A 17,605-nucleotide genomic window follows, 5' to 3' on the forward strand; every position below is an offset into this window, starting at 1 on the left:
GATAAAAGATAGATTCTTTTTGTATCGATTGGATACCCTCAATCGGCCGTGGTCTTTTATATTTATAAAGAGGGAAGATCTTGCCCTAATGGAGTCGAAACCCTAACAAATCTCGTGAAAAAATACAACTCCTACTCGGACTCTACTGACCCAAATTGGTCTGACCAGTCGTGCAAACCGGTCTGACCTGTCTCCTCAGGGGCAGATCTTCCCAAGGTCATAACTCTTTCATCCGAACTCCAAATCGGACGTTCTATATATGAATTTTGATCTAATCCGAGAGCTACATAATGGTAAAGTCCAATTTACATTTGGAGTACTTTGACCAAACCGGTTTGACTGGTTGGGAGATCGGTTCAGAGACCTGATTGTCCAGATCTGCCAATTTTGACCTCGAACAGTAGGAGATGTGACTAGCAACAAAAAGGAGCTTGTGGTGATTTCATCGATCTTAACATCTCCACATTCTTAATCCTTTGGAGGCGTTACTAAAAGTAAGGAGTGCATGCATGTGTGTTTATAAGGGTGAGTGCGCGTACGTGGTAATGTGAACTCCTGCATCCACTACACCAGAAAAACTTTGTGCTGGCAGCTAGAACAGGTTTGTGCTGGTGAGTATCGCACCCGCCATCAATCTTGAGCTAGCACAAATGCTTTCTGTGCTAGCGGTGTGGTTACATCACCCACCACAAATATGTATTTTCTCATTCAATATATTATTTTCCATGAATTATTTATTATTTTTATTTCCCGCCAAGTTTTAGCCGTCAAATTGAAATATGTATCTCCAACCACATAACAACAACCTTGAATAATAAATAATTCACATTATTTAAAATTGCATCGTACATAATATATAATTCACATTATTAAAAATCCAACATTTGGAATAGAGCTGTTCTTTGCCACACTAATATTAAAACTACTACGGCCATCTACGAAGATTTGTGCACTCGTCCGCCATCAACATGCCATCTTTATCAAAGAATGCTCTATCCTCATAACAAATCTCGCGTAGGATGAACCTCGCCATATCCGTAAAAATGTTGTCAATTTGTTTGTTTTCGATCTTGCTATAGTTACTGTCGATGTTAGGCATGATCCATCCATGCAGCTTATTTAGTTCCCATGGGTCCTCCAGTAGATCCCATCGATACAAAAATGGTTTGCTATGCTCATAATCCATTGGGACATCATCTGATACAAAAGAAATTGAGGTTTTGATCCTTTTCCTTTTGCCGAGAGGCGCTGCGAGTTACAGATTTTTCACCGGAAGATGAAGTCTTCTTCTTCAATACGTTTAAAAACTTATCAACGTCTGCTGATGGAACCTTTTCATATGTGCTGACCATATGAGATACCGTTGGCCTCTTGGGAGGGGGAGATGCCAGCGAGGCGATGTTGGATCATTAACTTCTAAATCATCTACCCGTTCATCGCCTTCTAGTGCTGATGTCCCATCATCCTCATTGAGAGCTTCTAGAACAGGTGATAGCATTGGCTGCTCATCCTCATTGTTAGTTCCCTGTATATGTGACAGCATCGGCTGCTTCGTTTCAACATTTGAATCTGGAAGGGGCAGTTCTTGGCTCGGCCGTGAGGTTTCTGTCAATGCATTCAGAACGATATCTCGACGATGCCACAGTATGTACTGGTTCATCACATCACCAAGAACCTAAATCCCCAAATCAGTAGGAATGTCTATCTCACATGACTCATCCAATACCGTAACAACTTGTACCCAAGTGTATTCTGGCGGGGTGCCTTTGAGAACACATGATCCGTTACTGCCATGCCCGTTGTGACCTTTCGAAACTTATTTTGTTTTCTTCCATAAGGTATAACCAACCTGCATGGTGTATCCACTTGTATGTCATCAATGGGATACCTCACATTTGCAATGGAACCAGCACTACTCGGAGCAACGAATCCTTTCTGGGCAAGTAGCATGGTTGGTTCTGCTTGTCGTTGACCATCGGATACTGCCAGGTCAGCCACGTTTGGCTCATCGCATGGTTGGCCAAGAACTCTAAGAACTCCTGCTTGGTGATTTCTCTCATCTTCTCTTCAAGATTTTTCTTATAACGGTCATGCTTCCTGTAGCTTGCTTGGTCGGTGGGGAGTGCTTTACACTAGAGCAATGTTGATGACATCCCTCGAACATGCCTAGAGTGCTTCGCGGTTCCGATCGCGATGGTTAGCTGATCTTTCTCCGTGTCGGGCCTGAAAAGACCCTTCTTTTGCGCGTCAGCGAGCTGTTCCAACCTCTCGTAAATTAGCTCTGTTGAGGGGTGTTTGAATTTAACCTTGTCATCAGGTGTTACAGTCGAAATTCGAGCTAGTACCCAATTCCTGCTACGCTCATCCAAGCCTGCAAGCATATCCGGTAAACCAGCTCTCCTTCTTTCTTCTTCCTCTCTCCTCCATTTAGCGATCTTGTTAGCGTACCCTCCTGCACCTAGATGATAGGGGTTCTCGGTGGCTTTCATAGCCTTCACGGTATTTTCTTCACTCAGTGTTTTTGCTTCCAGCGTGTTCTTCTGTTGTTTAAACTCTTCCCACATTTCTGGAGGAATCTTACCACAATTATCCCTAGCATTCTTGCCTTTCTGTACATATTCTTTATTAATAGTAGACCTCCAATTCCCGAAACATCTCCCAAGGAGGCCCTCGGTAAAGTTTCTTGCGAATTTCTCTTGACTTTTAGGAAAAGTGAACCTTTCTTTCACTGTGGCCCACAATACATCCTTTGTAGTGGCAGGCACCTCCTTCCAATTACTAGTAGTGATCTAGGTCTGCAAATTATCCCTAACAATAGCTCCACATATATTCTGAAACCTAACAGGTATCCCCTCGGGTAATATGGGCTCACCTTTGGCGCCAAGCTCTTCTATTATGAGACTACCTTTTTCAGGGATCTGGTTTTAGCTTTGTTGCCCACGTTTCCATTTCGGATTACTACTAGAAGCAGTAGTAGCCGAAGGTTGTGGTGCAGAGGCAGCTATCTCCTCTTTATGCAGAGTACATGTTCTACGACATCGCAGTGGGGAATGCACCGGGGATTGGTCATCGTTCTATAGAGAAAATAACAGTTGGAGTTTATCATCTTCATGGGACAACAAACATATCACTAGCTAGTATATGAATGTGCATGCAGGTACCTGATGATCCGCGGTTGGATCATATTCAAGGTCATCTTCATCTGGACACCTTCGAAACCTAGGTGGGCTTGGTTCGTACTTAGGTGGAGTAGAATATGATCCACAATCGTTGTCAAAATCTGAATCCTCCCAACATTGTTCTCATTATTGTCCATCGCTCTAAATATGCAAAATTGTAATAGTTGCAATTAAAAATTATTTATGGATTTATATATATTAATATCATCAATTTAAACATATATATTATTCATGAAAATTGCAATCCATTTCTACAATAATTTGCAATCCAGTAATTATATTTGAATGAAAAAAATAAAAAAACAACCGCTCGGGCAAAGGGAGAGGAAGAGGCGCTTCGGCTCGGGGGAGAAGAAGAGACGCGGCAGCCTCGGGGAGGACCGACGGCGGCGTGGGCTCGGGGACGAGCGGCGCCTTGGGGACAAGCGGTGGCGCTGGGGGAGGCGGCACCGCACCGGCGGTAGGGGAGGAGGCGGCGCTCGGGGAGGAGCCGCAGCACGGCATCACGAAGTGGCGGCGCGGCTTCAGGGAGGAGCTGCGGCGCACGGGAGGAGGAGGGGCGGTGGTGCATGGGGAGGCACGGTGGCGTCGGGGAGGAGGTGGCATCGGGGAGTTGGCCGCGGCGGTGCTCGTGGAGGAGGGCCGCGGTGGCGCACAGGAGGAGGGCGGTGGCTCTTGTGGACGAGGGCTGCAGCGGTGCACGGGAGGGGGCTGCGGTGGCGCTCCAGGAGGCATGGAGGCACACGGGTGAGCGGCGGCGGTGGCGGTTTTGGCGTGAAAATTTGGCAGCCTAACGGCGTAGTGAAACTTTCGTGTCGGGAGTTAGAAAATTTGATGCCCTGGTCACGTGTTATATAGGAGAGATCTGTGCTGGCGGGTGGTAATGCCGCCCACCAGCACAGAACCTTTGCGCTGGCGAGCGGCATTAGCAGATTTTTTTTAGCAAATTTCAAACATTTTGAATACTTGCTAAGTAAGTTCAAAATTGTTTGAAACTTCTATACTGAACATAAATATTTTATAGTGCTTGTAAAAATTATATTTTCATAAATAATATGAAAATTTTTGAGTAGTTAGTTCATATGTCACTATAGGTTGAAACTCCTCATGAGTTATAGAGTGATTATGACTTGCATATCCATTTGGGAAGGATGTACTGTTATACTATCTTAAAATTATCTTATTATTTTTGTTCATGTTGGTGCACTGGTAATGTCATGATTGTTGGACCAAATTATATTTTATTAAAATTTAGTTAAATCGAAAAGTAAATGGATTTTCATGTCAAATCTTTTAAACATGTCCATATTTAAGAAAATTCCATAATTGAGATAAAAACTAAAATGTATCTTTACAAGAAAACACCAAATCCAAGGGGAAGGTGGATTGTGCCATTCCATCTAGGTTTAATTTAATTTTAATAGAATATAAATTTGAGGAACAATCATGATAATTGGCATGTAAGCACTTTACCGGTGCACCAACATGGACCAAAAATAATAAGAAAATTTTGAGATAGTCAAACTCAATTCTATATTACATTAAAATGATAAATATAGCATTGCAATGGTTATAATATGATCATAGAATTTTATTTAAAAAATAATCCATTTCTAGTTATTTTCTCTCTCTTCCCTCCTCTCTCTCTTCTAGGTCTAGATCTAAATCTAGATCTAGATGACAACCTAATGAAGCTAGAAATGATGGATAGAAGCTGAAAAAGAAGGTTGGAATGGCACAATCTTACCTTTTATAGTCACCTCCTCCAAAGAAAACAAGAGCAAAACCTTCCCCTTAGATTTGGTATTTTTGGAGCTTTTCCGGAGCTCCTCTCGGGCAAGCTCCAAATGGAAGGTTGGTTGGGAAAGAAGTTGTTCGCGGCTTTATCTGGGCGGCATTTGTACTGGCGGGCCACCTAACGCACCCGCCAACACAGATGCATCTGACCTAAGCTGGTTGGCGCTTAGATCATCCGCAAGGACAGAGCGGGCACTAGCCCAGCGGCCCCAGTCATCTTTGTGCTAGCGGGTGCCAATTCCGCCTGTCAGCACGCTAATTTCGACATGCCCGCACAAATCATTTCTGGCGTTGTGATCTATATTGTGTTCTGAAAAAAAAGAGTAAGAAAAATCTATGAAAACGATGGATGGCATTTTATTGGATAAATGACATCCTAGAAGCAAGGGTGATCATACATTCCAGTGAGTATCGTCATGTTGCTGTTGTGTTCAAGAAATATCACTTGATGACCTTTTCGGCTTTTCCTGTTTTGGTTGACCTAGGATGAGATGGCAAATTAAGGGTAACATGGCGGCACTATTTTGTTGAGCACTTTTTGAAAGCAAAAAACGGCAGTGGGACAAGCTGCATGTTAGACAAAAAAAAAGGTTATCCTGTCATTATTTTCAGATATATTTAGCTCTCCGATGCAAATTGTTTATGGAATTGAGTAATGAAAATTGCTCACATTTTATTGGCAGAATAATGTTTGAAACAACGACCACAACTCAATTAAGCTGCAAAAGGGAAAACGGGAATGCAAACTTCAGAAAAAAAGAAACACATTGCCCATACTCTCTGGAATTGGAAAACTATTTGTCCATAATAAATTAAGATCCTTGATATAGTTATACCTCCAAAATGCTTTGCTGGATTCTTCATGTGCTACAAGACTATTACTCAACTAGAAAAAGTGAAAGAGATGGCACTGATGGAAATACTTCATGCCAAATGCCAAAATTTAGCACTACCAACTACCAAGCACTATTTAAAATGCGAAATATATGCATGTTTGTTGAGAGGTAAAACCAAACCCGAATACATATATTGCTCCACTACTTTCATCGATATACATGCAAAATTACAACTGCTATAAACACAATTTTACATACTGCCACGCTACCACTAATGTGCACTTGACTTGGCCATACTGGCCTGGAGCTAAATTAGTGAGCAGGAACTCAGGATTACTTGACCAGTGGCTCCTACAAGTACTCATTTGACTTCCGATGTATGTACATAGAAGCTGTTATATTAACGTTATGTTAGAGTTGTCGGTATTTTTGTTCAATTTCATGGGCTCATGGTTTGGGACGATGAGCCAGTAGCGGTGCTTGCACGGCTTCTTCATCAGAAACAACAAGTTTCCTGCGTTTGTCGTCCTTGCTTTCAGGATTAAGCGTCCAAGCAAGACAAAAGGAGATTGCCTGTAAAAATATTAGCATTTGAGAAAATAGTTACAAAAGGCATCCATTATTGTCATTTTCTATCACCCTGAGAGGAGCAGAAGAACTTACCAAGAAAAAACTGGCCACAATAAAACTGAAACCTTTACAATCGAAGGGAGCTTCCGGTGAAATGAAGTAAGCTGGGGAAAAAAAAGAGGTAGAGAAAATGATGAGAAAAACAAAACAAATGGGAATGTGCTTGTTGCACATAAATACTACTATAGGCATTTTTTTTTCAATTTGACACAAGAAAAAGACTACTTACAGGTTAGCGGGCTCATAAACAGAGGTGCCAACAATATAGCTACAGACTGCACGGTTGCAATAAAACCTTGTGCTTTTCCCTGTGAAAATCAAAACAATGACACAAATGATTAGGATAAAGTTTTAAGGTTTGAATTAGCAAATAAAGCCAGGGGAGATCAGGTTTGTATGTATACCTGATCAGTTGAGAGTACTTCCCCTGAAATGATTGCATATATCTGCAGAATTGCATGATTGTCAAGTAAGAAAATTTATGAATATCACTGGAATGTACTATAATATGAAAGATATATTTGATTCTGGAAACATCTCAAGCAGTTCCTTCCTTAGAGTAAACTTTTAACTACGAAAACTTGAAGGCATAGTGCACAGAGAATGAACATATGTAGGATTGACTTACTGCTGGTTTGGCCAGAACATAGATGACACCCAGTGAAGAGCTAAAATATGGAACCTGCGGGACAGATGCAAGGTAAATGAAACAAACTTCTGCAGTTGTACCAAGTACTAAGACCATCAATATGCAGTACGTTTCCTTAAAATATCAATCATTTGAGAGCTTCAGGTAAATTTATTTGATTGCATACATACCCATGAAGCCCATGCAACACCGTAAAGCAAAGCCTGGATTTTTTTTTGGCAGAAATCAATAGAGAGATATATTGAATCAGTGAACTGGCTGAATATTAATACGGACAGAGTAAAAAAATCCTAGTTAAATAACTTACTACTTACATAAGCAATGGAGGCAAGTATTGAAATGCATAAGACGCCTTTTTCACCAATTATGTGGCTAAGAAAGGGGAGGATCAAAATCTGCAGTTTGAAAACATTACCGCAAAGCCGCAATTAATTAACCTGACAACATGCTATGCGGCATATTTATGCCAATTAAATTGGTAAAAATTAAAAGCTTGAAGGAAAACCTGTGAAAAGATTGAACCAACGCCTACCACCATTAGAATTTCTGAGAACTGATCCTTGTCAAAGCCGAATACTGACTTTAGGTAGTACTGAAAAAGAAAAGATAATTGAGGTGTCCTATAGTTTTTAACACTATATCATTGAAACTAACAAGTGAGACAAAATTTACCATTAGGACGTCGCTAATGGCAATCATGCCCAATTTGTAGAAGAAAGCAACATATGAGATCCGCCTAAGTGTTTGACTATAAACACAGAAAGATAAGAAAGTAACAAACAATGGTGTTAATTCCAACGATGTCATCAATAGTATGTCCATTAATTTATACATTCTTCTTGTTTTAATCCCTAGAGGAATTTAAAAAATGGATTATTATAGATTGAGATTTTTTCTAGCAAAGTGATGATCATAAGAAGTACAAACTTGCTAAATGGAAAATATCATGTACATTCAAGATCATGTTGGGTTAGGAATTCAAGACCTTTATGTACAAAATAAATGCCTATTAAGAAAATGACGATTGGGTGGCTATAACTTCTTAGGAAGAAAATAAGAAATTAAACTATTGCTGAAGTAGAATGCTCAAAATTTTGGTTTTGCCTTATATTAGGGATGTTTCAGTTGTGAATTTCATGATTCGTGAATTCCTTGACTATTTAAATATGAACCAGTAATGTGTTTGTGTGCTTTATATACAAGGGTTACCTGTTTTTGACTATGCTAATGTTCTCCTTAATAGATTCCCACCGTTGTTGTGGTAACTTGGCAAGCAAAGCTGACATGGACGAATGATGAGATGATGTAGAAGGAGCTTTTTGAACTGTCTCAATCAAATATATTTTCATGTAGAGGATAGAACAAATCAACAAGGCAATTGAGACCTAATAAGCCATATTAAAGAACTGGTCAGACTGAGAGTTAGCAAAGGAAAGTAAATAACTAAAATGGTGATGCAACTACAAGTAGTAGTCTTAACTACTGATACCTCAAAAATCAACTTCTCAGGCAGAAACCTTGAAAATACACTGCCCAAAGTGTGTGAGGCAGAGAAAATTCCTGTCATGAAACCAAATGCAGCAGCCCTCCTTGATGGTTCAACTGCATCTGCCTGATTTAACAGAATTTTTCAGCTTTTGAATGACTACCGATTATTCGCAAACAACCAAACAAATACATCCCCAATGACCTACCATTTGATCATATCAACATTTTCAAAAAACGAAAAATTCCCGAATGATGCGGATGAACCGTGTGTCATTTCATTAAAAAAAAGAAAATATAGTGCAAGGAGAGGTCAAGGGACCTCTCCAAGAGCCACCCAACATACTCACACAACATTTTCCAAATTACTTAAAGCACTTCAAGAAAAGGGATAGAATATTGGCATTTTATTCCATTTAATACTAGGCAAGGTAAAATTCATTGGAAAATCAATAAATTATTGGCACCCTTGGGAAAATGGCTGATTAATACTTAACTATTGATATATAGAAGCATTGTACAACTACGAATATATGAGCAATATAATTCGATGAATGCTATGCATGTTTATCTACAAAGATGATGAGACTGGAATCATTGTTCTCACCGTGTATGCAATAGAGAGGCAGAATATGGTTCCTTGACCAATCATGAATGAGAGGGTACGCAGAACAAGGTAGACATACACAGCAGTCCTTGAATTGTTCCACGCAAGCACAGCTGCAAGCATGAGCAGCAATTAGCATACTGGTCAAATGGACTACAAAATGCCCATTAACTAATCCTTTTAGATGATTGGGCCACATATTACCAAAAGGGATGATGGAAGTGGAGGCAGTTAGAAGGAGGAGAGGCTTCCGGCCATATTCATCAGCCAGCTGCCCCATCAGAGTGAATCCAATCGTCCTAAAGATCCCTCCTACCTGCAATTAATCGATCAATTGATGAGAAAACATGCAAACGTTAAGTAAGCAAGCACCTGAACACTGTGATTATTGTCCTAGAACAGCAAACGGAGTGCAGAGATGCCCTGAAGAACATGATCTTTGAAATGGTATAGGAGACGGATCATGCATGGACATACCGAAGACTGGAGGCCGGTGAGGTAAATAGCCTCCGGGCACGACCTGTCGTCGGCGGGGCAGAGCGCGGCGGTGACCTTGTCGACGAGCGCCGGCACGGTCATCTCCTCGGCGACCCCGTAGAGGACCAGCCCAACCATCAGGTGCAGCACCGGCCTCATCATGGTGCTCATGGCACTGGCTTCTAAAACTCCCATGTTTCCTACTGGACTTCTCAGTTCAGTTCTTGATTGTTAGTTATAGAGTGTTGGGCAATGGACCAATTGCGAGCAGAGCACTTTATATCAAGCAGCTGCTTCACTTGAGAAGAAGGACGCAAAAGAAATAGCAGCAGAAGGTGAGGTCAGCTTTGAAAATGATGGCTGTCTCTTTATACGGGAAATGGCAATGCCAGAAAGGAAAGGGTGCTGCCGTGCTGGCACTTTTTTATTGCCACGTCGGGTTTACTCAATATTGTGGCTGGCCTTTTGCTTGTTTTAGCTGGGCTGTATTGGCATTAGGATATAGGAGTATTAAGAGTTCACGCTACTACAGAAACAATTTCTTACAAGTGACTAATGGCATTTGAAAAGTCGGATTCCGCGGCCGCGCGTCTCTAACAAGGCATGTGCAAATGTGTTATTTTTACATGCGGCTGCGTAACTGCCTCCGTAAACCTATTTTCAGAGGCGGCGAGGCTAAGAGAACCACCACTGAAACTTAATTTGAAATTTGCATTGCTTCCCACCAATTTTAAAATATTTATTCCCATACACACGTTTAATATTTATTTCCACCAAATCTAAAATATTTATTTCTCACCGGATTTCAAAAAATATCAATATGGCAGTGTTATTCTTACTACATAACGATTCATGGCGATAGTTGAGAACTGGGGTGGATCCAGCATGGAGGTTTAGGGGCTCCACGCCCCTTATCATGGTAGCATATAATGGAGGAGTATAGGAGAGAGGAGGAAAAAGAAGACTGAGGAGATTGTGGTGCATGTATATCGTTGAGCTCGCTGAACTTTAGAAACTTTCTTTTAGCTAGTTATAGTTTAGCTAGGAATGTTTGGATCCACTAGCTAAATGATAATTGAAGAATTATTTGTCTATTATACCTCTCCCTCCACTTTAGAAATTTTTTTTGAGGAAGGGGCAATTTGATCTTTAGCAGTTTGCGTTGTGTCCTGTTTGCAGCTAAAATTTAGCTTGTATACTCCTGCACGCGTATCTGAATATGATGTGATAGCACGCTGAATTGACGCAACAATTTACATAAGCCAAGGAAATTAACAAAAACAACGGCTGGGAAAGAGTTGTTTCCTAATGGAGCAACACAAGTTGACCACCTGGCGAGCTCGGCCTGCACAGCGATCCTCAGGCGTGTGCCGGCAGCGGGGCAGCGCGCGCCGGCACACGCGCGGTGGCAGCTCGCGCGTGGTCGGCGCGCGCCTCACCTGCCGCAGACGGGACGAGCGGCCTCCCCTGCAGCGCTCTACGAGACAAACGCGTGCGACGAGGCAGCTTGGCCATCTTTCTCCTGAAAAAGGCTACCCGCCTTGACTTCTTCACGCAACAAGCCGGATTCGTCGCTCACTTTTGTGACGATGATCGCCCGGTTGAATAATTCGGGTAGGTTAACCGTCGTTGTGTTTCAGCCACGCATTGTGTTCTTTGCATTCTTTGGGATGACAGCGACCGGCGGCATTGGGAGAAATCGAGTGATGTTATCCTTAGTGGCAGCTAGAACGCTTGCATTGCTTGTAAGCAGGACCGTCCCTGGGCATGTTCGACCTCAGCAGCTCTGCAGGGCCCCTGACATCATGATGCATGGATCCTCCCTGTCAAACGTTACCTCTTGCTTGGTGAGCAATCGGATAATCGCGCATCTCCTCCAAAACCGCCCATGTCCTGATGCACCGGTACATAACGCCATCCACCCGCTATCCATGGCCAAACTGTGCCTTCACTTGTGCATATTGCTCGCTGTTATCCCCTCGCCTTTCTTCCTGCTGAGACGATATCACCATTGCCTCATGTGTCTCCACCTTCGTCGATTATATTCCTCAGGTTTGCACTGGTGCTCGTACTTTCATAAATTAATTTTAGAAATTAATAGCGATATTCTTTTATTACTAGGTGATGTACCTATGACAAAAGGTCTTCTATAGTGACCTCTTCCCGTCTAGTCTCTCGGAGATACTCATAGTCATAGGGGTGAGATACAGGTCCACATTCAAGAGGATGAGTGTGTGCACATCAACATCCATACTATATTTCAGAAAAAAAAAAACTTGACACTGAGACTCTAATACAAATCAGGTCCAATGTTGTAACCCATTTTGTTCATATGTATTAAATAGGCCGTTTGACAATGGGCCGATACCAATTACCAAGGGAATATATATACTCCTCTACTAAAACTTCAAAAAATTGGAGCAATTCCAGAGGGTTCGGCACTGTTCGTGGGACCCATAATTAGTGGACCGCCAAATGCACTGTTCACGGGATCCACTGATAGGCGGTGACAGGTGGGTCCCTTGAACAGCAGTTTGTAACATTGTTGCAGCAGGTAGGTGGGTTCCATAGGTCAACTGCTAGCGCCCGAATGTTCGATGGTAATTTTCCCATCAGATGCTCAGTTGCAACATCGATACAAAACATCTTCAACATTGAAAATCTATAGTTGTAACATTGAAAAATATGCATAAAAATGACTACATCGTTCCGACTCCGGGATAGAAAATTCCCGCCGCAACATGAACACTATGTTTCATGCAACAATCATGGTGAAATATGCGGAAACAATAATTGCAATATCGATGTTTAACTATTGGAACATACGTTGAGGCGTCAATTTTTTTAAGATTCCGGACACCCTGTCCTAGCAATTCCGATCTACTTTTTATGATTTTTTTAAAAAAAACAACGAACGACAACCGGTTTAACATATTTTGTACGCTGACAGGGGTCCCATAGAACCCCCTAATAGCGCGCTCAATGAGAAAAGAAGAAGCAGCAGGAAAGGGTGAGGTGGGCTACGACAATAATGGATTAGCTTTTTATGCAAACAAATGACATGGCATAAACAAGGGTGCTGCTGACAGAATTCATGCCGCCGTGTATGCTGTTGCGTTCAAGCAATGTCGTGGATGACCTTTTGTTTGTTTTGGTTCAGGCAGCAGGAATTAGGAATATCTAATTCAGGGTTGGCACGTTTCAATCCAATTGCATGATAACAATGCTATACAGTTCTCTCACTGTAAATTGCATTTTTTGTACTGCAGCAACTAACAGTAACTATGCAAAAGAGGGCCAGAGCGCATGGTAAATAAGACTTCCATGCACGCTTTTGAGTTCACATTTGCCGTTAGCTAGCATATTTGTGAGGCTCAGGGGGCTGATTATTAGTTTTTTCTTTATTTAGTATACTCTTACTCTATAAGAAGATAGAGTAGTTACTTTTCTTTGGTGATGGCATCACCATTTTACCTACCCTGACTCACATACTTATCGGCTCAGCGAGAAATGCAAATAGTTACACGTCTGTTAACATCATAATGTAAATTCATAATAGAGCAACACTCTGAACAAGTCCTGTGTTGTATGAGTTTTGTGGTGCGTACATCTCATCCAATTGTGTTGCATGCCTTCCTAATATGTTGCAATTTCTAATTACAAGACCTGTATAAATTAGTACCGCCCCTCTGTTTTAAATGTATGATGCTTAGGACAAGATAATTAGTTTATTTTAGTTTGTCCTAATCAACGTTGACCGGTTAGCGGCCAACTAGGCCCCACCGGTCAGCCGGTGGGCCCCATTGTCTAGTGGGCCCGGCTGTGGACACGTCAGCGCCACCTGGCTCCACATGGCAGCCACATGGTCATCGGCACTGCCACGTGGCGCACACGTGGCCGCATAGGGTTAGTCGGGATCCAGCGTGGCACACGGGATAGTCGGATCCCGTGCGCCACGCTCGTGTGCCCGAGCGTGTGGCGCGCGCGATGGTTGGCGGCGACATGGAGCGGCGGTGGCGCGACGTCACGGTACGGGCGGGCGTTGACCGCGCCCATGACGTCGCAGCGCGGCGCGGGCTAGCACACGACGAAGCTGCAGGAGGCGCAGGCTGCAGCGAGTGGCGCGTGGCACAAAGCGAGGTAGGCGCTTGGCGGTCGGCGGCGCGGCGACGCGAGGCAGCAGCCCCGTCAAGGGCGAGCCTTTGGCCCCGGCAGGGCGGCACAAGCGTGCGGGCGGCGCATGCGCGGTCACGGGGTAACCCCCGACCGCGGCACGGCCAGCCGTCGCGCGTGGCATCCTGGAATCCCAGGACTGCGACGAGGGTGCGGCTGTGCGAGAGGGCTGCGGCGGCACTTGCACAAGAGGCACGCCACGAAGGCCGGCGACACAGCAGCGACTACAAGCGGTGGCTGCGGCTTGATGGCCAGTCAGGCAAGGGAGGCTGGGCGGCGGCTCGAAGGCCGGTCAGAGGCGCCAAAGAAAGGAGAGAAGAGGGCAGCGGCTCATGGTGGGGCAGAGGTGAAGGCGTCGCCGGCTTGGTGAAGGCTTGTGGTACGGCGCTTCTCGGCACAGCTTCCCTCCGGTGGCGGCGACAGCATCGGGTGGCTCCTGCTCTGGCTTCCCCCTTCTTGGCGCAGCACGGCAACTCCACTACGGCGGCGGCTCCTCCGACGCGAACTCCTCCTTCCTCTCCCTTCTCTTCCTCCCTCCTTCTTCTCTTCACTTCCTCTCTCTTCCTCTCGACCGGTGGTGACAGTGTTGGGGAGAAGCCCCAGAGCTTGGATGGCGGAAGAGTCTGCCGGTCGGGGCTAGGGCAACGGGGCGCGGGTTGCGGGCGTGCGCGGCCGTCCATCCTCGGTGTACGCACACGAGGGTGTCGTGGCGGCCATCCAACGACGTGAAGCTAGGGTTAGCGGTGCGGGGGTGAGGGCAAAGCGGAGTTTTCCCCGCGGTGGAAGGCTCTGGAAGGGTCACAGACGCGCGCGTCGGCGTGGTGAGCTCGTCCCATCGCCCTTCCGCACGCGCCACGCACGTGAGGCGTACGGCGCGAGGTGGAAAAAGGGGCAACAGGGTCAGCTGACAGGCAGGCCCCGCTTGGCGGTGAGGGAAAGGAGAGGGGGAGAGGGTGCGGTGGCCGGGCGGGCTAGCTAGGTCGATTCGGTGGGCTGGCCAGCTGGGCCGCCGGCAGGAGAGTTAGGTTAGCAGGTCAGGCCAGTTGGTTGCGGGACGATCTGGTTGGGTTAGATGTTAGGTTAGTTTTAGGTTTGGTTTTTTATTTAGTTTCAATTTTGAATCTAATTCAAAATTCAAACACACATATTTGAGAGTCAAATAAAATCAAAAAGAGCCAAATCAAACTAGCACACATGTTTTAAAATTAATTTAAGATTTAATTTATTAGAGAATTTCTAGATGATAGTAGAATTTGTCTTCCATTTTCAAATGAGCACACAATTCAAACAAAAAGTTTTAAATTTTAGAAATTTCACTCAAATTAGAATATTACACATTATATATTAAAAAAAGGGAGGGAGTACTACTAAGCATGTTATAATAACTTTATGATCAACAAACTGTGTGAATTCGAATATTCGATCGTCTTGCTGTGCTTGTGGACAACCATTCATCATTATGGTACCACTTCCAGATGGCTCTCGTCTCATCGACGATAATCTTTATACTAGTGGTGATCTTGTTGCAAAGATTTTAAATTTGAATTGTCAAACATCCAGCTCGATTTTGAATTTTGTGATGCTGTTAAAATTTAGTCAGACTTATTTGGATCTTTGCATAACCAATTAAGGAGGAGTAAATCACTTTCTAAAATTAAGTTCGATGAATCATAGGATCTAATCACATCTGAATGATTTCATGCTGTTGCATTTGTTGTTATTTGCTAGATTTGCCTCTCTCTGAATTTTTCCAGAAATTATTGCATTTTAAGATTGCTTGTTGTTTGTTCCAGATTCAGATTTTTGCAGTTTGTTGCATTTTTTCTGTTCAATAGGAAGTAATTGCTTTCTTTTTCCTTCACCGTTTTTCATTTGGGCTTGCAAAACCTGTGATTTTGGGCCAAACCTGTTCTTTTTTCTTTGGTTGGGCTGGGCCCAACAGCAGCGGCAACTGCTGCTTCTCTGCCCGCGCAGAAGACGCCCGACCATTTTACGCCTGCGCCTTCTCTTCCTTGTTCAACGTAGCCCATGGGCCAGCCTCCTCTTTCCCCAGCCTGTCGTACCAAGCTGTTCGGGCTGCTCGTAGTATACGTGTCAAGGATCACTGCTGCCGAGAAATGAATGTGAATCCATGGTCAGCGAGAATGTGCTCCATCCATTTTAAATTATAGATTGTTTTAATTTTTTTAATCTATTAATTTTATTATGCACCTGGATATACATTATGTTTAAATATATAGCAAACAATACATATGAAGAACCAAAACAACTTGTAATTTGGAACGAGGAGGACAATATATTTACTATTGCCAGATGGAGCTTGCTTATGCCCGTAGTTAAAAGACCTCATGGAGTTCAGCCGTTGTTGATGCCGCACTTGAATATAACTGAACACTCAAACTAACTTTCACGCCTCAGTTAGTTAGGACCTCATTCTCCCCTCTCAGCTCATTTTGACTTTTCTAAATAAATAGCTTTTGTTGTACAGATATATACTATTTCTATATATTTTTTTAAGGAAACAGGAGGGGCAAGCCCCTACTGAAATAAATTAACAAAATAAAGGTTTACATGAAATAAAAGGGGGCGAGAAAAGACAAAAAAGAAAACAAAAAACAGGATAGAGATAAATTACAAGGCATTTAGCCACTCCTTCATAGCTGGGACTACAGAGGGTTTAGCTCTATGGAGACAAACAGTAAGCAATTCAGAGAACAATTTTCGTCTTAATGCTTGCATCGATGGAGGAATATTATTGAAGTTCCAATCATTTTTGACGGACCAGATGCTCCAAGTCATCAGGACAATCACCTCCATGAAGAATGGGACATTTAGCTTTAGTCTGATATGTTTGAAGTAACGGTTCCCTGGTGGCCACAAATAAAACTTCAATGGAGGATCAGCAAGCTCTAGCAAAGTTGCATCTTAGGAAAAGATGTGCTACTGTCTCCCTTATTTATAAAATGCAAAGTTCACACGTGTACATATCAGAAATTATGTATATGGAAATATCAAAACCACGTATAATTTGGATAGGAGTGATTGGATAGGAGTGAGTATATAGCAATAGCATGATCTCCGGTTGGCTGTGCTCTTAGTGTGCTAACACGTTGGTAGTATAAGAAATTGTCAAGTGGCTATCATTTGTGGCACATATATATAGGAAACACGGGCGGTGCAGCTAAATGATTGCTTCCATGAACAAGCAAGTGCCTTGTTACGTTGTGCTAAGATACTCCATTTGTTTCAAAATATAAGATGTTTCAGTTTTTTTCTAAATCTATTTTTTAAATTTTAATTAAATTTATAAAAAATATATTAAGATTATAATGCCAAAAGCATACTAACAAAATAAATTTAATATTATATAGGTGTTGGTGTGTTTTCTCTATATAACTCTTCCAGGATCCAGTATCGGCTAAAGTTCTTTTAGCATCCTAGGTGAGCTAACCCGATTTATACCCATTTTTCACGACTGAATGAGTTACGGATAGGGATGGAGAGCCCTGCAAATTACATCCATAGTTATTAGGACCGGATCGGTCATCAAACCGGTAGGGATCTCAGCTCAATGGTTCATTGGTCCAACCGTTAAGAACTGGTTGAACCGCCGCTTCAATAGCTTTAGACCGGTTGAGCGAAGCGGCCACGAATAATGAGAACCTGTATAATATATATATATTTGATAATTAAAACTAGTCAAATGTAAAATAAGATTATGAAAATAATTAGAAGACTCGTGGCGCCCATTTAGAAGTCCATCGTGAGAATT

The 17,605-nt window shown here is 43.0% G+C and overlaps 1 protein-coding gene across 1 annotated transcript; it reads right to left on the reverse strand.

The window, feature by feature from the left end:
* Positions 1-5,945: 5,945 nt before the first annotated feature.
* On the reverse strand, positions 5,946-9,924 carry LOC101752659 (tetracycline resistance protein, class H). Its single transcript, XM_004978635.4, has 14 exons — positions 9,661-9,924; positions 9,388-9,499; positions 9,184-9,296; positions 8,581-8,703; positions 8,301-8,476; positions 7,764-7,839; positions 7,597-7,683; positions 7,406-7,486; positions 7,262-7,294; positions 7,071-7,124; positions 6,847-6,888; positions 6,672-6,750; positions 6,476-6,546; positions 5,946-6,385 (listed from the first exon to the last, which is right to left on the reverse strand). The coding sequence occupies exons 1-14, from the start codon at positions 9,853-9,855 to the stop codon at positions 6,260-6,262; spliced, it is 1,368 nt and encodes a 455-aa protein (XP_004978692.1). The 5' UTR covers positions 9,856-9,924; the 3' UTR covers positions 5,946-6,259.
* Positions 9,925-17,605: the final 7,681 nt, after the last annotated feature.

This window comes from Setaria italica, chromosome VIII, assembly GCF_000263155.2.
Source record: "Setaria italica strain Yugu1 chromosome VIII, Setaria_italica_v2.0, whole genome shotgun sequence".
NCBI lineage: Eukaryota > Viridiplantae > Streptophyta > Magnoliopsida > Poales > Poaceae > Setaria > Setaria italica.